Source organism: Centruroides vittatus, unplaced genomic scaffold, assembly GCF_030686945.1.
Source record: "Centruroides vittatus isolate TY-2023 unplaced genomic scaffold, ASM3068694v2 contig_2734, whole genome shotgun sequence".
NCBI lineage: Eukaryota > Metazoa > Arthropoda > Arachnida > Scorpiones > Buthidae > Centruroides > Centruroides vittatus.
This window is the reverse complement of record NW_027121741.1, coordinates 227,126-249,804: the sequence shown is the minus strand read 5'-3', so window position 1 is coordinate 249,804 and position 22,679 is coordinate 227,126. Positions and strand designations below refer to the sequence as shown.

The following is a 22,679-nucleotide window of genomic DNA, read 5'->3' as shown; positions in this document are numbered from 1 at the left end:
AGGAACCGCAAGATCATCACAAAGTGAGTTGACTGACATGCGAAGGTCTCCATGAGAAAAATTGCTCGTGAGATCAGAATCAATCGTGAATCGGTGCGGTTAATGGCGAAAAAGGAACTCGTACTCAAGCCCTACAAGTTCCAAAAGGTTCAGCTCCTCACCGATGAAAACAAGTGCGTGAGACTCCAAAGATCCCGTTAACTCAAGCGTCGGGCCGCAGGTCAACAATGGGAGGGCATTCTCTTCACAGACGAGAAGCTTTTCTCCGTACAATCATCAAAACGACAGGAACTGGTCCGCGGGGGCTCCTGGACGCTCAGCCGTCATCGAACATCACAAAATGCAATGTCAGTCATGGTTTGTGGCGGAATTTGTGCGAGCGGCAAGACACCCCTTGTTTTCGTCGATCAAGAAGCCAAAATCAATCAAGATGTGTACCAACGTGACATTCTCGAGGCTGTGGTACTTCTGTGGGCTCAGCAGCATTTTGGCAGTGCGAAATGGACGTTTCAGCAGGACTCGGCGCCGACACACAGGGCGAAGAAGACTCAGGAGTGTGCAAGGCTCATTTTCCTGATTTCATCTCGTCTGCGGAATGGCCACCGTACTCGCCGAATCTGAACCCAATGGACTACAGTGTGTGGTCCATTTTGGAGGCCAGGGCCTGTTTTAAGCGCCATGAAAGTTTGGAGTCGCTGAAGCAATCCTTGCGCTGGGAGTGAGACAAACTGTCTCCAGAAGAGTGCGGCCCATCGCTGAGAATTTCAAAACGCGTTTGGGGCTCTGCATCAAAGCAAAAGGAGGCCACTTTGAAACTGGCTGAATATCTGATTAATACGTAAAGTATTGTCACTGTTATATGCTGTTGTTTTGCTACTTTTTATTTCTTTAATAAATTTACGATACAAAAAACTTGTACGGGTTAATTATTGTCACCCTGTAATTTAGATATATCTATTAATCGTAATTATCTCGTTATAATTTTCAATATTTATTTTATATTGTCTACCAATGTTAAATTCTATTCCTCTTTGATTTCCAAATTGCTTCACTTTTACGAAAGAATCGTCATTCGTCATAAATTTTATTGTCAAAATGTCGAAATTTTTTTGTCGACGTATTTATATTTAATTTGGGCATCGGTCTTTCTCTTTTAATAATGTTTTCTTTTTCATTATATGGTCTCGAGCCAAAACTCTTTTAAAATAAATTTTTGAATCACTAGCCACGATATAAGGGCTAAAATTAAAATAATCAGAAAAACTTACTTGGTAAAACAAAATGTGTGATGAATATGCATGCCTTGTACAAAAAATTTTTCAATTGTGCGAATATACTTTTAAAGAAACTTATAATTAAATACAACTTTGTGAAGAAACGTACATAAAAATAACAAAATATTCTTTACTTTTTAAATCTTAAAACAGTCTACTTAGTGAAATAGCTTCCTACGAGTGGCTAATGAATGGAATCAGAGACGGTCCAGGTAGGTATGTGCGTGCCAAATCCCGAGAGTGCCGATACCGGTCAATGTCAAATGCCTCTTTTGTCGCGTCACTAGTATATATCAAAGGACGCGACGGGGTTGTTGTAGATTTTAAACGTTTCTCACCATAGCTGTAAAAATTTAAATATGTTAAACTTAACAGATTGTCTGTCGTCCGTTTTCTAACTAATTCGTTTTAAGACCAAGTGTTTACGGAAATTTCCAAAATTTACAACTTTTCGGTCACTCTCATTAAACTGGAAAAATTTCTGTCTTTATTACAACTAATATTATGAAGAGAACAGATCCCACTGTACTCGGCAAGAGATTGGTTCGGTTAAGCTTCTGTTTAAGTAAAATTTCGGCTCTTTCATCAGGGTTTTATATATGTTTCTAATTCCCTAATCGCTTAATTATTTAACTACTTCTTAAATAGAAATAAGTCGAAACCGGTTACTTTGTACTTGAATATATGTAGTCTTGGGAAAGAAGTGGAAAGAAATTTTTATGACAACCGATACATAAATCGTAAATTTAAAGAAAATAAATTCTAGAGCTTTTTTTGTACCATTGTACGTCTCATTCATTAAATTTTGTTGTAAACGATGCTGCCAAAGTAACAGTTAATTTTTAACACTGTACTATAATTTTACACGTTTTTTCTGCATCCCCTTACAGATGGGACATACTAAATCGTAATATCACTGGTTTAACATTGAAATCCGTAAGTAATATAAGATGGGAGAGCGGAATAAATATATCAAATATCTTAATGGATTTTTTTAAAACTTTTGTCAGCTATACAGAACTATCATAAAAACATGCCAGTAAACTCCTATCAATTGGGTTAAGTTATAAATCTAGTCTAGGATGCGCAACCTTTTTTATAACATGGGCCAGAATAAATTTTACGTTTTTTCCGCGGGCCGTAGTAGTTAATTGACGCTTTCTTGTGACTCGTAATTTTTTTAGTCTGCAAATATGAAATAAATAAATAAAAAGTTAATTACTACATTTATTTCTCTTATTGTTTTCGAAAATTACAAAGAATTGGAAAAATAACTATTAATTAGTTATTTTTCCAATTTAATAATCGATTAAAGATCTCGCGGGCCGGATAGAAACTTTTCGCGAGCCGTAGCTGGCCCGCGGGCCGGGGGTCCCGCCGTTGATCTAGTCTGCTCATGATTCACATAATCTGGAGAAAGCGGCCGAACATCTAGTAGGCAGGCGGCTAACAGCCCACAGCCGCTCCGGGATATAAAATTGGACGCTTTACGCGTGTTGCTTGTACCAGCTAAACTGTGACGTTGGTGCTCTGTAAACCGCATGTGCCAATGCCTATATAATCTGTCTGATTGGAAATTGACTCGGTTTCGACACTCCTTCCGCCACCGAATGATTCGAATATACAATAGCAATCTTATCGTTCTTTTCACATGTAGTATAGAAATTTGTAAAAGATATATAATGCAGTTATAATAAAATATTAATTTTAATTAATGCAAAGTACGTTAAAATATGAAAATTTATATTTTATAAAATACAAGGGAAGGTCATTGGAAGGTGGAATCGGCGTTTCCATCGCTTCCAATGACGGCACGCCACTGATAGCCATACATAAACGTTGTTTAAATACATTGTCTTTTATATATGACACTGATGTGGTTGAACGGATTCAATAAACCCCTCTATTTCATTTATTTTTCGTTTTTTCGAGACCGTCACAATTATAGGGTTAACCCTCATTGCCGCCATTGTTGGAATAAAAATCAAGCATCTACTTTGACGTCACAGAAAAGACTTCTCTTTATTGGAGGAATTTTGGCGTAAAAATTTTACTGCGTAAACAGAAGAGACGTGTTCTACTCTTTTTTTCAGTTTTTTACTTTCAGCCAAAATTACAGAAAAAGTTTTACGCTTTTTATGCTAGATTTTACGCATATGTGTCTAAGGCCAGGAACACACATACGTAAAATTCTGCGTAAAATCTAGCATAAAAAGCGTAAAAATTTTTCTAAAATTTTGGCTGAAACGTAAAACTGAAAAAAGAGTAGAGCATGTCCCTACTTTTTACGCGAAAATTCCACCAATAAAGAGAGTCTTTTCTGTGACATCAAAGTAGACACGTGGTTTTTATTCTAACAATGGCGGCAATGAGGGTTAACCCTACAATTGTGACGGTCTCGAAAAAAGAAAATAAACGAAATAGAGTATATTGAATCCGTTCGACCTCATCAGTGTCTTTATGAGTGACGAAATATCACGTATAAAGACACTGTGTTTAAACAACGTGTGTGGACGGCCACAGGTGCTAAATTTCAAATAACAGGTAAGTCTAGTAGAATCGATATATAGTATTTAGATTACATGTTCTTTATTTCGATTCGGAATAACAGTCTATTAATTTAAATTTTGTAAATTATAGCAGAGGCAGCGAAGAAAAAATGGAAGCTACAATGGGATAGATTAGAGTACCTAGATATCAGAGTAGCGACACACGAGTCATCGCCGCCATGTTCTGTCGAGTGTCATCACGTGGTCTATGGGTTTACATTAAGAAATGACGATTTTTTTAGTTTAATAAAGCATTTTTACGAATAAAATGCTTTATTAAACTAAAAAACTCGTCATTTCTTAATGTAAACCCATAGACCACGTGATGACACTTGACAGAACATGGCGGCGATGACTCGTGTGTCGCTACCCTGATATCTAGGTACTCCTATGATAAACATATGGACGGCCGGATGGCCGAGCGGTAAAGGTGGCAGCCTACCGCTCTGGGGGACCCGGGATCGAATCCGAACGGGTCGAATAATCCCTAGGAATCTTTCGGGGGGTGGTCCGTTCGGATATGTCGGGCCCCGTCCCTCACCACCCAGTCGCCCCATTGTGGGCCTGGCCGAACCCATAATGGGCCTACTAAAAGAGGCCCTCTTAGTGCCCACAGGGCGGAAAGAGTTAAAAAAAAAAGGATAAACATATGAGAGAAAAAATAATAATAAAATGTAGCACTGTTAGTAGCAGTGACGTTTCCTATTCGGCCAGAATTTTTATGTGTTGTGTTCTGGCATAAAAGCGTAAAACAGAAATTGAACAGAAAGCTGATTTCTGATTCAGTTTTCTGCCACAATTTTACGCATGTGTGTTCTTGGCCTAAAACTTCTCTAATTATTTTCGGAAGAAGGAAACCAAATTCTTGCACCCGTTGAAAACGGGTAAGATCGGGATAACCTTTGTAGTTTTTTTTTTATTCTTTTTTATGTTGAATATAATAAAATGTTTATTTCTATTGTCAGTTTGCCACTTTGAAAAGCCCGAGTTCGAATAAGAAGCTTCAGAAATCTTCATGGCAAAAATTTACCTGATCAAACACCATAAACACTGAAGGAAAGCGCTTAGTGCTCAAAGAGAAAATTTTGAAATTAGTAAAATTCAGAAATTAAAATTGAATTTTAATTTTGTATAGCTTCTAAAATTTTAATTCGTAACCAAATAAACTTTATTGCAATAACTTTTGTAAAATTATTATTCAGTGTATAACTATGTTAAATTCGTCTTTGCGAAATTATTTGGATTCAAGCCAAATAAAATAATAATATTTTTGCCAGCGCTGTAAAATTTCCCGGGAACTGATAAGGAAACGTCGAAATGCGCAAATGCAAAACAATAATGATAATTCATGGCTTGGAGAATTTCCAAAAACGTATTTACATTGCTCTGATCAGTGTGTGTTCTCACAAAAACAAAAGAACTGGATTTGTTAGAAGTATGGCAATTTCTAACTTTGAAAAACCATTTAGATGTTACAATTAAGCATTTTTTAATTACTCTATTTAAACGTAATTATTATTTAATCACATATTTTAATTTTTCCCTTCGTGGTACGAAAAGGAATTTTTTTCGCGTCCATCGTGGTTTAATGGGTATACAAGATGGTTGGATGGTAAAAGATGGACTAACATCCAAATTAACCATCTGTGGGAATTCCTGAGCCAACGTGGAATCAAAGCAAGGTCTCCAGCAATGGGTGTTTTTTTAAACTCTGCCTTGTGGGCACAAAGAGGGTAAGGGTAATGGGCTAGTACATTTATTGCCTTGGCCATTCAGTTATAAGCATCCCAAATGTTTTCACAAAACACACAGGACGACTCCATCAGACAATTAAAAATCCAATAAATTCCAGAAAACACATTTTATCTTCAACGAATTTTATTTTTCCATCTCTGGTTTTTACATAGTAATATGGACAGAATTAAATTACGTATGATACATTATGTAAAATTGGGTCATGTGCAATGCTATGGAAAAGTTTAATAAACGTGCTTATAAATTATTAAAAATAAAGCAATAAAAATAATAGTAAATAAATCACAGACACCACAACCACAATAAGAAGTCTCCTTCATGGTTAAATAGAATAATGGATGCATGAATCCAGTGCAGCTTAGCAAAATTTGAAACTGCAATTCTAACATTTAAATGCATTCTATAAACATGGCAATGTATGGCACGATGACCAGCATCTTTCCTTTGCTACATTATAAGGTTTGTTTTTTAATACAAAAATCAATATTGTGAATGTTTAGAAAATCCATATTAGAAAAAATAGCAGTGCAAGAAGGTAGCATAACATTGTCTGTATATATATATATATATATATATTTATATTTATTATATATATTTTATTTATATGTGTAGTTTTGAAGCTTTGTACGAGAATTGCCAGTCGGAACTTGCAAACAAGACTATATTACAATGTGCTATACAGTTGTTTTGTTTTTCAGAAAATTATTATAATAATTAAACATAAATTATACAATCTATATACATTCCTTGACTAAATATGTAAACGTGACACTGCATTTCTTGCAGTTTGTAACAAAAATTTAATAAATATAGGTATAAAAAGATGAAAAGGAAAACCACATTTGCCTAAAATGACATTGAACTTTTGATAACAAGATAGAAACACCAAAATAATTTTGAAGAGAAAACAATTGGTTACTTTAAAGCAGATGCCCATTCTATTTAGTTTACAATATAAACAAACTGAAAAACTACAATACTACCGATTTATCAGCTTTCTTATTTGCATTAAAAACAAATATTCAAAATGTGTGTGTGTCTTCATTGTCTTTACATAAAGAATAAGAGAGCAGAAAAATCACAGGTACTAAAGTCAAGCAGTTTTTCTATGATGTGACATAGGACAACTGCTTCAATGTAATCAATAACTTAGAAATTTTCTCTCAGGTTTTAGCTTGATAAAACTACATTACCTGTATTAAGAATAACTGGCCAAAATTGCCATATGTTCGAATCTATCGTGATGATGATCCATGCATCTGTCTGTCATGTAATAGATTTAAAAACTAAATCATTTGAAATGCTGTTGATATGGTCAAAACTGATATGATGCATCTAATTACCTAAAATATTAATTAATTAGAATATATATCTTCTTTCATTTTGATTATAGATGTTTATAGTAGAATGTTGATAACCAGAACTTTCATTTAAAAATTATAAATATTACTGAACAGCAATGAATTTAAATTCAATTCATTCATTCTGAAATGCAACAGAATGTTTAAGTTACTAAAAAATAATTAAAAGCAAATCTCAGAAATTTTATACAAAAACAAAAGTTATTACCTAAAAGCATTTAACTATTTTTAAATAAAACTTATTCTCTTTTCTTTTTTTAAATATAGGAAAAATTTTAATATTTACCAATATAAATAAATAAACTTATCTCTCTTGAATACTTGTATATGGTCATTAACCAAATACTTTCTCCTAATTAAAAATAAATGGCAGTTTAAATAGTATATACCATGTAGTATATGGCAACAGAATTAATCCAACTCTGAATATTATAAATAATTATTACATAAGAAAATGCATTATTCAGTTTTAAAGTTGGCTCAATAATGATCTTGAATATAAAAATAAAATTGTTACCATACACCAAACTATTAAGAAAATTAAGTGCATGTAAAAAAAAAAAACAATTTAAGTTAATGTGCGTACCTTTCTCAACCATTTATAGATAATTTTAGTTAGTTATGTACCTGATTCTCCATTTTCCTGAATAAATCCAAGTTTTCTTGATTATATCTTAGAAATCACAGAAATTTTGTGACCTCTTAAAGGTAACAATGAGATCAATTTAAATCCTAAAACAATATCAAAGATTCGGAATTAAAGGTTTTCAGTTTAAAACAGAATGTCTAAGAACTATTATTTGGAAAAACTATTTAACAAAATTGCATATTTTTTAAAGTAAAATCTAAACTGACTATCACTAATTGGCACAAAATATACCTGAAATTAACAGAACACAAATTAGGAAAATTTTGAATGGAATTTTAAAATTATTTTTGTACTAATATAATCTGGGAATTATTTTTTGGTTTACGAGTGCTCACAAAATTATATTAAATCTAATGTAGACCTGGTTCTTCTGTCATGATTTCTACTTTGATCCATTCTCTATTTCTCGACGACTGACGCACCGCATCAATTACCGCTTGAATATATTGACCATCTTCGAAAGTTGCAGCAGTAGCAACCGGTTCTTTCACCCAACAGTGTCGATACTCGACGGATGCAAAAGCTTCCTTTAACGCACCGACCATTTTCACCAGACCTTTCATATACAGTCTCGGAAAAGTGAGATTGAGATGACACTGCAATACATCATTTGTCGAAGAAAGAGACGAAGCGGATGAACTTTTTGACATAGTTAATGATGCTTGTTTCAGATCTTCAATATCAAGATAAAGGACTTCTTCCTTTGTGGAATCATTTCTTTGTCCATATAAGTCACCCCCGCGAACAGTCACATGACCTTTTGTTCCACATATCAATACTTCTTGAGAGAATTGTCCCGGAAGGTGTTGATTAAGAGTCACGGTAGCACAACTACCACCTTCCAGTTCCATTTGGAATGTGCAAAAATCATCACTGGTTATCTGTCTTATACCTCGGATACGCTCTGTCGTCTTGGTAAACGTACGCATCATGCCGTGGACTCTCACGGCTTTTCTGTCCGTAATGTAAGTGATGACGTCGATGATGTGACTTCCGATATTGGTCAGCAATCCCCCGCCCATCGTGTCGTCACACATCCAGTCGTAGCGATCATGCAACAGACTTCCGCACTGGACCCTAGCATCGCAGACGGTGACTTCTCCGACGTATCCCTCCCGAACGAACTTTTTCATCTGGCTGAAGGCCGGAAGGAACCGGAGACTGTGACAAAGAATGGAGATAAGCGAAGGGTAATATTGAGCTGCGTGGACCATCTCTAGTACTTCAGACTGGCATAAACCAGCGGGTCGATCGCACAAGACGTGTTTACCTATTCTTAAAGCCTTGACAGCTATCTGAGAATGAAGGTGTGGAGGACAGACAATGCAAACCAGATCGACATCTTTACGTAGCAATACTTCTTTCATCTTGTTTGTATAAAAGGGTATTTCTAATTCTGTGGCTATCTCCTCGGCAGCTTCTATAGTTCTTCCCCAAATCGCCTCCACTTTGAAGCCTTTAGACCTAAGACATGACACCAAAACACGCACTGTGTTACCTGTTCCGAATACGCCGATACCTGGCAGCATAATAGCTATTTATGTATCGAAAGATCATCCAATATTCTCCTTACACTTTTATGCGCAGAATCATCGATTCGAACCAATTTTAAATATTTAAATTTCGCCTTTTCTCCCATTTGGGTAAACCTTCTCCAACATCGGCCATTTGCTAAAGCGCCCTCTCGTAAACAAGTATTTTTAAAACGGTTAAACATTCTAATCACAGTTTAGGATTTTTTAAATTTTATTTTTAAATTAATGTTTTATATTATATACATAATTATTTTTTTACTTTTATAAATATTATAGATATTTTCTGAAATTTAAATTTTATAGTATTCTTGTATGCGAATAATGTATTTTTTTTTCTTTTTTTTTATTTATTTTAGAAATGATTAAAATTTAAACATTTTTAGTAAAATAATATTATTTTTATTTTTATTAAAATTTTTAATTCTGTTACAATATTTAAGTTTAATTATTTAAAAAAAACAGAAATCATTATTATGAAATCTCTCCTATCTTCCGTGATCGGGAGGATTGCGTCATCGAAATATTGGTGTCATTTAAAAAAGATAACAATTTTTTTAAGCAAATTCGGGAGGCGTTTTGTAAGTTCTCTTTATTTTAATTATTAATATTAAAATGTATTCAAACTTTAGTAATATGAAAAGTAAATAAATAAATATACAGTGATAAATATAAACTGTAAACAGTATTGTGACGTAAATTTAGTAAATATGTGCGTCATTCTGTGACTTGTGATAAAATCAGAAATTTTAAATAGCAAAAGTTATCAGATAAAAGTTGATTTTATGATGAGTCTTTAGCCATTTTGGAATAATACCATTTCTGAAACGGTTTTTGAATAGTCGTCATTTACGACTATTCAAAAATCCATTATGATGTCACCAAATTCAAAATTTAAAAACATGAAAGCATTATAGACATAACCAAATCCTGATTTTTTAATAGCCAAACTTATATAATCTGGATGACATTTTGAATATGTTCACCTGTGGCTGGTATACCACAACTATCAGTATTAAGTGGTTTCATCCACTGAATACTGGTAGTTGTGGGGTTGCTACTTGTCCTTATTTGGTAAGGGCAGTCCTTTCTTCAGTCACAGTGTCCTTCTGTCCTTATTTAGCAAGAAAATGCCCTTGCTAAAAGCAAAATGGATAAAAAAAAGGTTAAAATGTTGTGGCTTGTATGAATGGCTGGTATTTTCTAGTATTATCTAGTGTATTTTGCATTATCTAACTGTAAGTTGTGTCCGGTAACCTAGTCGACTATAAGGTCTTATAGATTCTGCAGAAATGATATCATTGAACAAAATTTTTCAGTAGGTTAACTCTACTTCCTTTATAGCCAAATGCAAGTTTTCTGCAGTTACTTAAAATCATTATAACTACATAAACACTTTACTAGTGTATTTCTCAACAGTATCATAGAGAAGCTTGTGAATAGAGTTTTTCTGGAAAGTGCATTTCTTGAAAATGTATTGCCTGCGGTGCATTAAACTAGGGGTTGCTGTTGCTCTAGGCCTCCAGTTATAACCCTACATGCATTGCTATCAGGGATGAGAAGGATTTTCCCTTCTATCTTTCACATCCCTGGCTCTGCAAAAATGAAAGTAACCAGCCAGGGATAGCTTCTTTTCCTTTCTCTTATCAAATTCATGGATCTTGTAAAAATTGAAGTTTGATTTTACACAACCTACAAAATTGATTTATAACTATAAATATTAATCATCACTTGTATCTAATTTGTATGAATTTTTTTCTAACAGACTGATATTTCATGCAGTATGTATGGTCAACAGCCATTGTGTTTTGCTTTTTAGTAGCATTCTTTTGCTTCGTTCGCTTACCACAGCAATGTTTATAAGGCTTAAAATAAACATACCTAGATGATCTCTTCTTGAACTAAAAACTCCATAGAGAGTTGCTTATTGTGTTCTTTTGGGGTTTTTGTTTGTGTTTTAAAGTGATTCAAAAATTGTTACAGTACATGTATGCTAACTGCAATTCTTTTTCCCTGCTATAGTGTTTTTTCCCTCCCTGCTATAGAGGTACTGTTGTATATATATTATACATAACCCAAGTGGTCATCCTTCCTGGAAAGTTACAAATCATACAATGATTATCATCATCGTTGTTACTTCAGAAAACCAAAAGGTGACAACTCTATTTATGCCTTACCAACAAGTTGGCCACATGGATTTTTCTGGGTTTTCTTCACTTGTCTAACATATGAATGGGGCAAGTTTCTTGTGGAAAGCCCTCCTCGAAGGCATCTACCCCTTGACAGATCATCCATGTTGTTGTTAATATATTGCCACATCCAATCAAACCAAACCATTTTGGCAATACTATATATTAGCTTTTTTTAGTGTGAATATAATCTGGCTTGGATAGAGTTAGATAACCTAAATAAATAGGACTTAACAATTGGAGGGCTTACCCGAAATGCATACTTACCTAAATTTGAATATGATTATTAAAGACTAACTTTTTTATTAAAGATCTAGTCCTTCTTTCTGTCAGCCTTGGTGTGATAAGCCCTCCAATTGTTAAGTCTTATTTATTTAGGTTATCTAACTCTATCCAATTCATAGTCGTGGGCTAAAAGCATTGTTTATTATTATAATCTGGCTTGCAGATGTTTGATTATGAAAACATTTTTAAAAATGATGATAATTAATTTCATTTCTAAGTTATTATTTAAGTTTTCTTGTTGGGAAAAAATGACTACTGTGCTTGTTGTTGTTGTGAATATTTCTTGCCAATTGACATAAAATCATATTAATTGGGCTGCAATTTCAAAAAATTGCAGACCTATAAATTCCCATTGTCTATCAGCTGTCTGTCTTCTCTTAATTATGAGAATGGTGTTATATAAATGAAATTCAAGACCAAATATGGAAAGCTGAGGGTAGGAGGTCCCAATTAACTATATATAAACTACCAATGCAAACCAAAAGTCGTTGCTTTTAATTCAAAACTTTCCCTGAAAGGTGTTAGATGACTGGCACGACTCTATTGTTAAAAGAAAAGTATGATCTACAGGGCAAGCCACTACTAATTTGAGGTGGAGAAGATATATTATAAAAATTAAAGCTGGCATTGTGATGATGTCACAGTAAATAATTGCTTGTTTGATATCATTTACCATTAGCAAAGCACTTCAAATGATATTTTAATAGGAATAATGTAACAGTAGCATTATTTCTTTTAGAAATAATATATTAAAATATTCAAATAATTTGATATATGAAGTTTGTGGATAAAAACTGCAGATGATTGTCCCAAATATACACTATGTTGTTGTTTTACGCAATACATAACATATACAAATTCTGCTATGTACAATAGAGTGACTGATTTGTTTGGACAGATCTTGTTTCTTATATTTCCTGATATTGTCATGTGGTTAGTGAGTTTTTGTTTCCTAAAGTTGCACTATTGTTCATGCTTTGTTTGTAAGTATTACTCTAGTAAAAGGTTTGTCATTTTGTTTTCCCAAGGTAAAAAAGATGATATCCTCTAGTGTGTGTTTGTTTAAATATAACAGAGGTGGGCAAACAAGAGTTCAGTGGAAGCCAAAATGTAGGTTTTGCAAAATACATGGGAGCGCAGTTCTGTACTGTCGTGGCAAATAGTATGGTAAGGCTGGGAAGGATAGAACTTTCAGCAAGAGCCGCATTTGCCCATGCCTGAAATATAACATCTAAGATGCTCAAAGCAGATTGAGTGTATATTAAAAAAAAGTGTATAAAATAACTTGAAAAGATGAATGAAAAATTTAACTTCCACTATTGAATCTTGCGAATTGGATTATTGCTTATTTTATAATAAGTTATTAATCCTTGGAATTGAGTCTAAAACTTGTTTAAATGAATATAATAGTCAAAAAACAAGTTTAGTCAAAATAGAGAGAGGAAAAAAAATTACAATTTTATTGCATTCTTTACAATAGATAAATTCAATCGATAATTCCAATAAAAAAAAAAAACTACAAATACCAGTGTCAAAAGACTTTCATTTGCTCTATTTAGTTCACATCCTTCCTGAGTTTCATATCCTCTTCAGTTATTGCAATCTGTAACTGGAAAGGATATAAAATGGATGATATAGTAACAAATGTTAGTCACAAGTTTTTCTTTCTTGTAAGTCTGATCTTTTTGATTACACAGAATATTTCTTAGATTATGTTTGTGTAATTGTTATTAATGTTTACAAATATTTCTTTTCAAAATTAGATATCAAATTCAAATAATGACTAGTTAAATTTTTCAAAGTAATCATAGATGAATGAATTTTAAAATTTAGATAAAGAATTTAATAGTTACAAGAGTTTTTTATTACAACAATTACATTGTTGTAATAAAACACTCTTGCACTATTAAATTCAAAATACAACAATGAACATTGAAAAACCTATTCTCCTCGTGTATTTTTTGTATCTTAACTAAAAAATATTGTATATGTATTTATACATATAGGCTACAATATTTTTAGTTAGGATACAAAATTAACGGCAGAACTTCGACGGTTCGTGGAGAACTGTCAAATCTTTTCTTTAATGTAAACGGTGAATCGAAGTATACTCTTCTAAGTTCTATTCACCATTTTCATTAAAAGTAAAGTATTGGATATTTTGTTCAAAGCAAAAGATTAATATTTGTAAATTTTAAGTCATTTCACTTTCAGCAGTCAAACAGCAATAATTTCAGCAAGCACTATTCATTCTAAACATTTCTTATTACCAGTCAAATCATACTGTTTTATGTTTGCATCATAAGCCAGTATGATCTGACTGGTAATTAAAAAAAATGTTCATATATTTTAAATTCAGGAGGAGGACTATGAGCTAAAGAAAGTATTCTTACTTAGTGGCTATAAGAAGTGGTCAAAATAGAAATTAGTTCTTTGTCAGTTTCTCCGTTGGACTGTGAATACATTATAGAAATCATCACAGAGGAACCTTAAATTACTTCCAGTAAGCATTTATATATGCATACTATTTTCGATTAGCAGAGGAGATCTTCATCAGATCAGAGTTCCAAAAAGGAATGCAAATATTAATATATTAGTCATATATATAACAAAAGCGGTCATTCTCAACAAGAGGATGATTCCATGCACTCAGTCATTGAGCACTCAACTAATAATTCACAGTATCCACTGTGAATGGGTCAGGATTTGCCAGATGTCTCACAAAAGCCATGGCTCTGCAATGACCGTAAAGTAATTGGGATGTTTAAATATATTCAAATTTAATGTTTATTGTGCTTTTTATGATTAAATTGATATTTATACATGATACAATCTTGGATTGGATAAAATTCCAGATTTAAAGTTTTTTTTTTCTGAATTTTACTCATTAAAATAGAAAATATCATTCCATTTTTAAGGGATGATAAAGTATAATTATAATTATGATATATTAAAGTGTCATAAAAAGTTAAGAAATTTGGAGTTTAATTTTGAAAGTATTTTTAATGTAAATGTTTTATAATCATTTAAAATTTATATTTAACTAATCAGTTTACTAATGTAGATTATATACTTGATTTTTTTCTAGTTTAGTACGAAAATGCCACTTTTTGAACCCAAAGTGGATACGAAAAAAGCGACATTTGCTTTATCATGATTTTGGTTTCCCGAAGCACAATTTGGTTGTGCTCCGGGAGTAATTCGTACCAGAGTCGGTTATGCAGGAGGAAAGCATAAGAATCCTACTTATCGTAATTTGTAAGTTGTTTTTGTACTTTTTTCACTTTTAGTGTAGGAATTATAAATAGATCTCTTGAAATTTGTTTTTATATTATTAAAATTTATTTGTATATTATCATTTATTTAGCAGTGAAATCATTTACAAGAAGAGAAATAGATTTTTATTCATTTTAATGAACATAAAATTGTTACTGTAGTAATAAACAAAGAAATCTCTGGGATAGAAATTTCTTCTTTTATTAATTTATAACAAGAAAATATTTTATTCCTTTCACAAATACTGAGCATTTACAGTAAAGCCTCACTTCGTTGCCACCCCTGAAATTTTCCTGTAAAACTACGTTAGTTTTAATATGAATCAAACTGTATTTTGGTGGCCATCTCACTTAAATATTCAAGATAGGAGTGTCCCGAAATGACATTCATCTCTTATGTGGCCAACAGAAAACTTGACATATTGTTTAAACAGAATTGAGCTTTGTTTTTAGTTTTGGAATAGTTTGCTGAGATTTCTTTGTTGTTAGATGACATTCAAATAAAATAAATCTTCATTTACACTCAAGAAATTAAATTTATCCTCAGAACTTAGTAGTTAGTAACAATTATGTATTTGTTCAATGATTTTATACTAAATCTGATTGCATTTTGTTAAAATATAAGTATGTAAATCAGCAATGACCAGTCTCACAGTGACAATGCACTCCCAGAGATCCTGAATATCTCTGACAAAAGTTGCATAAGTTCTTATTAATTAGTCGTAATATGTTTCTCTCTCATTTGGAATACCCCTCTTCCAATGTTTTCTATTAATATAAATCCTTTAAAATAAATCAATTCCATAAACAATCTTGGCATAAGTTTTGACAATAAACTTACATTTAAGTGTCATGTCGATAGAATAGTAAAATCATTCATTAGCAATATGTTGGTTTCTGTACGCGTATCTCATTGAATAATGTACTATGCACTATTTTTTTTCACAAATTTTCACTCTATTGTAGACTACAGTTTATTGATTTGGGCTACGACTGCCCCCCTCTCTTTTAAAATAAAATTATGAAAGAACTTTATTTATAGGTAAAATTTATTTACCTATAAATATACTCTGCAATCTATCCCGAATTTATTATCCAAACGTTGCCAGATCCAGACTGGGTCTTCTGATTTTTAAAGAGTGCATCAAATACTTCGACTGCACTTCCATAAATATTTTAATGGAAACACAGTTAGTTTGGCTATGATTAAGAATTCCTCAACAGAACTTGTGTAACACATCATGTGTTTTTACTTCCTTTTATAGACTAAGCATTTCTCAAAGATCATATCATGAGAAATGCAATAAAAGTATGAAGATTTTGAAAATTTACTACATGAATATTTTAGCCATTTTAAATGCATTTGTAAACAAATACTTCATAATTCTTAGTGTTTAATACTTTTGACCTATTGTTATCTTATCATTTTTTAAAATGCTTTCTTTATTTTCTATTTACACCTGTATTTTTATATATTATATTATATGTATCTGTTTATACTATTAATCAGGCAATGGAAATCTTTTGGGGGACATTTCCATTTGTAAAGAAGATAAATAAAATAAATTAAACAATTAGCTTTTAATCCCTTTTTTACAATATATAATACAAATATACTTTTTACATATATGTAGTAAATTATATAAGCATACAATTTAAACATTTTAAATTCCAATGTTAATCCATCTCTGTAATCCAAACAAACACTTTTGGTAGATGTATCTCACACCAATTTCTGGTTAGCAAAACTATTTTTTTATTTACAATCGAACTACATACACATTTCGGGTTGGTATAATGTACTCCAACCCCTCCTCAGTGCTAGTTCAAATAAAAAACAAAGAAATCTAAATTAGAAACAGGACAATGGTATACCACAAAAAATACAGCAAAATTTAAATAAAAAAAAATACAAACACTTACTTTTTACTATTTTATAAACTACAAATTTATGCATAAAATAGGAGGTGGGAGAGATTACTTCCTCATCCCCAACCTGTATCCAAAATACAAATTGTAGCCACCATATTAAGTTACAGCCAAATTAAATAAAACAATCAGCAAACCATTACCTACATAAACAAATAAAATAATTTCCATACGTATGTAACAAACGCTGTTAAAGTATCAATAAAAATAAATATTTGACATACAAATGTAGAAGCTTGATACACTTACAATATATTAAAATAACCGCAGTAGGATACGAAGACAAGTTTTCTACAAAAAATTTTTAACACGTTGAAACGTAATCACTAATTTTAACCTATATTAGCACCATCTACCAATTCATACTAACGGTAATCAATTTGCATACCTTCCAAGTTATTTATTAAACTTTTTTTGTTGTTTTCTTATTTCTAGGTGTTCTTTAAATTTTCTTTTATAAATATCTTTTTAAAATGCAAAATTTTTATATTATTACGATTAATTTTACAATTATAACTATTTGTATGGTCGTACCACGGGGAATTACTGTACTTCAATCTAATGGCCCATTCACTCTAACTTCTAACATCCGCCCTGTTTCACCTATGTACGTATAAGGATTCTGACAATCACACACTAATCTATATACCACACCTGCCTTTTTTCCGAAATAATAGAACCCCGACTCTTAATATTAGATTAAAATCACATAAAGAAGAAGAAAAATTTAGACCCATTGTTGATTTCAGATTCTCCATCTTTTATAATTTAGAACACCACATAAAGCAACAATTAAAACAAATAGATAATTCTGTCTATAGTGTTAAAAATGCAGATACTGTTATTAATAGAATACATAAATTAAAAAAGGATAATTCTGATAGATTAATGAGTTTAGACATAAAAAATATATGCATCTCAGTATAAAGTGGGAATTGATAGAAAACAGTTTAATTGATCTTAATGTCCAAAAAAATTTGATAAATTTAATACAATTTGCATACAATAATAATTATTCTAAAGTAAACAAAATGTTCTATAGGCAGAAGGATGATATTAGTATGGGATCAAAGATGGGGAAAATTAGCTGAACTTGTTATGATAGACATTGACAAACAAATAAGTGAAATAAATGGCATAAAACTAATATGTAGATGATTATTTGATAATATATAATAGTAATTTAACTAATAAAAAAACCATTCATAATTTAATAAATAATATAAACAAAGACATTCAGTTTGATATTGAAGAAGAAATAAATAAACAAATTAATTACCTAGACATCACTATAATAAATAATCCTAATAAATTTGATTTTATAACATATAAAAAATCGTGTAATGTTAATAAAACTATTAATTATCATTCTTATATCCCAGATTTTATAAAAAAGAATTCATATCTTATGGAATTGAAAAATATATATACGCGAATATCCGACGATTATAATAAAAATATTAAACTTAAAGAATTAGACATAAAATTTATAATGAATGATTACCCAAAGTTTAATCTTACTAAATGGAAAACTAGTTATTTAAAGAACAGATATAATACGAAGTTTAAAAATGAAAAAACATATAAAAGATTTCCATATATTAAAAATATTTTTGATTATTGTAATAATAGCCTTAAAAGTTATAACATTTGCTTGGCCCCATCTTTGACAAATAAAATTTCACAGAATATTTATAGATTTCTTAATAAGAATAGTAATAACAATACAGATTGCCTAAAAAAGGCAGGTGTGTTATATAGATTAGAGTGTGATTGTCAGAATCCTTATACGTACATAGGTGAAACAGGGCGGATGTTAGAAGTTAGAGTGAATGGGCCATTAGATTGAAGTACAGTAATTCCCCGTAGTACGACCATACAAATAGTTATAATTGTAAAATTAACCGTAATAATATAAAAATTTTGCATTTTAAAAAGATATTTATAAAAGAAAATTTAAAGAACACCTAGAAATAAGAAAACAACAAAAAAAGTTTAATAAATAACTCGGAAGGTATGCAAATTGATTACCATTGGTATGAATTGGTAGATGGTGCTAATATAGGTTAAAATTAGTGATTACGTTTCAACGTGTTAAAAATTTTTTTGTAGAAAACTTGCCTTCGTATCCTAGTGCGGTTATTTTAATATATTGTAAGTGTATCAAGCTTCTACATTTGTATGTCAAATATTTATTTTTATTGATACTTTAACAGCGTTTGTTATATACGTATGGAAAATATTTTATTTGTTTATGTAAGTAATGGTTTGCTGATTGTTTTATTTAATTTGGCTGTAACTTAATATGGTGGCTACAATTTGTATTTTGGATACAGGTTGGGGATGAGGAAGTAATCCCTCCCACCTCCTATTTTATGCATAAATTTGTAGTTTATAAAATAGTAAAAAGTAAGTGTTTGTATTTTTTTTTATTTAAATTTTGCTGTATTTTTTGTGGTATACCATTGTCCTGTTTCTAATTTAGATTTCTTTGTTTTTTATTTGAACTAGCACTGAGGAGGGGTTGGAGTACATTATACCAACCCGAAATGCGTATGTAGTTCGATTGTAAGTAAAAAAAAAAAAATAGTTTTGCTAACCAGAAATTGGTGTGAGATACGTCTACCAAAAGTGTTTGTTTGGATTACAGAGACGGTTAACATTGGAATTCACTATACAGCAAGCTGATTATATATTAAACATTTTACTGGTTAATGGTTTTGTATTTTTATCAATATTTTAATGATATTGTTTTAAATGTGTGAATCTTGTAATAATTTTTAGGAACTTTTTTGCCTTATATTTAAAAGATGTTTACCTAACTGATGAGGGCCATTTAAAACCAAGGGCAGAAATTCATTTTAGGAGATATATAAGGCATTAATAGATTTCACGTGTGTGGTAATCCTTTCATTAAAATAATTTACCACATATGTGTAAAAAGTATATTTTTCTATTTAAATATGCAACATTGAATATGTTTTTGAATACTTTAATTTGTTCTATAATCAAGCACTGTATTACACAGTGTAAAAGCAATAAAAATCGTTATTTAAAAAAATTAGTATTTTTTGACATGAAAATGGGGAAAAATAGTAAGGACAAAGGTTAGAATCTGGACCCGTAAACTCATGTTTGTGGTATGAAGAGTTCGTCACATAGGGTGTTTACCATACGAGGTCCCACTGTAGTCCAAAAACAATCTGATGATTTAGGCTTATGTTTTGGTAGTTGATTTAGGCTTTGGTTAACATTTATGAAAAGAATAATATATTAATTTATTGTATGAATGAAACTGAATATATAAACTTTAGTTTAATTATATAATTTTAAATATTTTTTGGTAAATCATTTTTATTATATTTTTCACAAGTAACAACTCAATTTTACCGAATTTTAATTCTCTTGCAGAGGTGATCATACAGAAACAATTGATCTTGACTATGATTACACCAAAATGTCTTACCAAGAATTACTCGATATGTTCTGGAAACTTCACGATCCTACTACATGTCACAAACGTCAGTACATGTCAGCCATTTTCTATCACGACGAAGAACAGAAGAAATTAGCAGAAGAATCGAAAGCAAAAAAACAAAAAGTTACATCTAGAGAAATTGTTACAAAAATTCTACCAATGGAAAAATTTTATGAAGCTGAAGAGTAAGTATATTATTTTAAATAGATTATTGTTAAAAATAATCTATGAAATTAATCATTAGTTATTTTTATAATATATTTTTTTCTATTTAAGCTATCATCAGAAATACATTTTGAGAAATTACGACGATATATTTGATACTATTGGATTAGATGGTAAAGCACTTATCAATTCTCATGCAGCAGCAAGAATTAATGGCTATTTAGGAGGTTACGGAAAGAAGAGCGATTTCGAGAAAGAATGGAAAACATTGGGTCTTTCGGAAGAGGTAGCAGAAATGATCCTCGACGAGATGAAACGCAACAGACGATTGCATTGTTAATTTGTTCCTCTTGATGATTTTTCTATGGTGGTTAGGAATAAATTTAATTATCACATATTTGAAAAATATTTAACAATTTGATTTGCAAATTGAGAATTATTTAAGAGTATCCAAAAGTGCCATAAAAATTAAATATTGTCCAATTTTTCTATATGCAACTTCAACAGCAAATCGTCAAAATTCAAAAGGATGAGGGTGACTCCATTTTCAAAAATATTGGAAAAGAAAATCTATAGTAGTAATATTTTTAAGAAAAGTTTTTTGTTATTTAGATGATTTATTTGATAACATTTTATCTATTTTCTGCTACAAATTATGGGAAATTTGTATCTTTAATCCATATGATTTTTACAATTTTCATAAAATGATGCAAATATTTTTACAGATTGTTTACTCTGTTAAAATTTTAATGCAGTATAAGTACATTTTCTCAACATCTTTTAAAAGTTACAATGTTTCAATGCAGTTATAAATTGCATATTTATCAATTAAATGTGATTATGCAACTATATGCAATATATTTATATATAAGAATATTTTTATTATGGTTTAATATAGAAAGTGTATAAAAGTTTCTAGAGTATCTATATTAATTAATACAGATTTTAAATTGAAAGTCACGGACTTAATAAATTAATTGTTTGCAGTCATTTTTAAAATGTGATAAATTCATCATGTTGATACCTCTAAACACCAACCAAATGCCGAAATTCTGTCGGGCTAGTTTAAGGCTAATTACTAAATAAATTACGTAAGCAATTTGACTTTAGAGGGAGGCATTAGGCACCATCTCGTATTAACATTAATAATTATAATTTTTAATTAATTAATTTAAATAATTTAGAACCGCTGGGAGAAAAAATCCGCCTGGAGCGGGACTCAAACCCACAACTCCTGCTTACCGTGCAGATGCGTCGGTTGGTGTTTAGCTTTAATATATCGGGTTTAGAGATGTTGTTTATATGTTGATACTTCTGTTGACAATTGCTTTTCTTCCATTTGTTGGCAATAACATTATTTAATTATCTCAAGGAATATGTATTTTTTAATATTTAAGCTATTAAATAGCTCCAATTGTTAACTTTAATCAATTTTCATATACTTTTAGTACACGAATGTGTATTGATTAACTTCTAACATCTCTTGATTCTTGGTTGCAAATATAATCATTTATTAAAAGAATAATATATTAGTTTATTGTATAAATGGAACTTAATATTTGTACTTTAATTTAATTATATAATCAAATATTTCTTTTATTTTTTTATACAGTATGAAGTCCTTTATTTAAAGTTATAAATATATTAAGGACAGATGATTTGTGTATAAAAAAATACAGAAATATTTGAAGATAATTTTGCTGAATGTTACCTGTAAAAATAATATAAAGTATAATGAATAAATGTTAAAAATGATAAGTTTGTATTTAATTTGAAGATAATTAAACGAATAAATACATTAAATTTCAGCAGATAAATTAAAAGAAATATTGTAATTATTTTGTTTTGTTATAATACAAATGACAAGAATAAAATTCACTTAATTTTAAATTTTATATTTTCAAAGAACACAACTCTTTCTTTCTAAATTAAGATATTGTCTTTAGACTTAAATTAATAATAAGTGGTAAAGTAACTCCGTCAAATAAAAGACATCTTGAAAAAGTTCAAAACTTGGCACTGTATTTCAGATCTGTATTCACAACCAAGAATCATGAAAGAGCGAGAGAGAAGTTAACCAATTACCATTCACTTTATTTTTAGTACACAAACGATTATTGGTTAACTTCTAATTCTAACTCTTGATTCTTGGTTGCAATCCTAGGCTGGATCTTTGCTTGATAAACTGTTGAGTATTTTTCTGCTGAATATCCTCTACAGTAGCGCTCTTTCGGAACA

General features: G+C 30.7%; 2 protein-coding genes across 2 annotated transcripts; one reads left to right on the top strand and one right to left on the bottom strand.

The window, feature by feature from the left end:
• Positions 1-5,683: 5,683 nt before the first annotated feature.
• On the bottom strand, positions 5,684-9,269 carry LOC136971953 (glucose-fructose oxidoreductase domain-containing protein 1). The gene has a single exon (XM_067266472.1). The coding sequence runs from the start codon at positions 9,115-9,117 to the stop codon at positions 7,939-7,941; it is 1,179 nt and encodes a 392-aa protein (XP_067122573.1). The 5' UTR covers positions 9,118-9,269; the 3' UTR covers positions 5,684-7,938.
• Positions 9,270-9,592: 323 nt separating this feature from the next.
• MsrA (methionine sulphoxide reductase A) lies at positions 9,593-22,268 on the top strand. The gene is made up of 4 exons (XM_067266480.1): positions 9,593-9,701; positions 14,683-14,852; positions 20,210-20,461; positions 20,553-22,268. The coding sequence occupies exons 3-4, from the start codon at positions 20,256-20,258 to the stop codon at positions 20,779-20,781; spliced, it is 435 nt and encodes a 144-aa protein (XP_067122581.1). The 5' UTR covers positions 9,593-9,701; positions 14,683-14,852; positions 20,210-20,255; the 3' UTR covers positions 20,782-22,268.
• Positions 22,269-22,679: the final 411 nt, after the last annotated feature.

What these genes read in the sequence shown, in the direction of transcription:
- LOC136971953 (XM_067266472.1), bottom strand. Translation starts at nt 9,117, where the DNA reads ATGCTGCCAGGTATCGGCGTATTCGGAACAGGTAACACAGTGCGTGTT.
- MsrA (XM_067266480.1), top strand. Translation starts at nt 20,256, where the DNA reads ATGTCTTACCAAGAATTACTCGATATGTTCTGGAAACTTCACGATCCT. An exon ending in AAATTTTATGAAGCTGAAGA is followed by an intron (nt 20,462 to 20,552) that starts GTAAGTATATTA and finishes TTTCTATTTAAG; the next exon opens with CTATCATCAGAAATACATTT.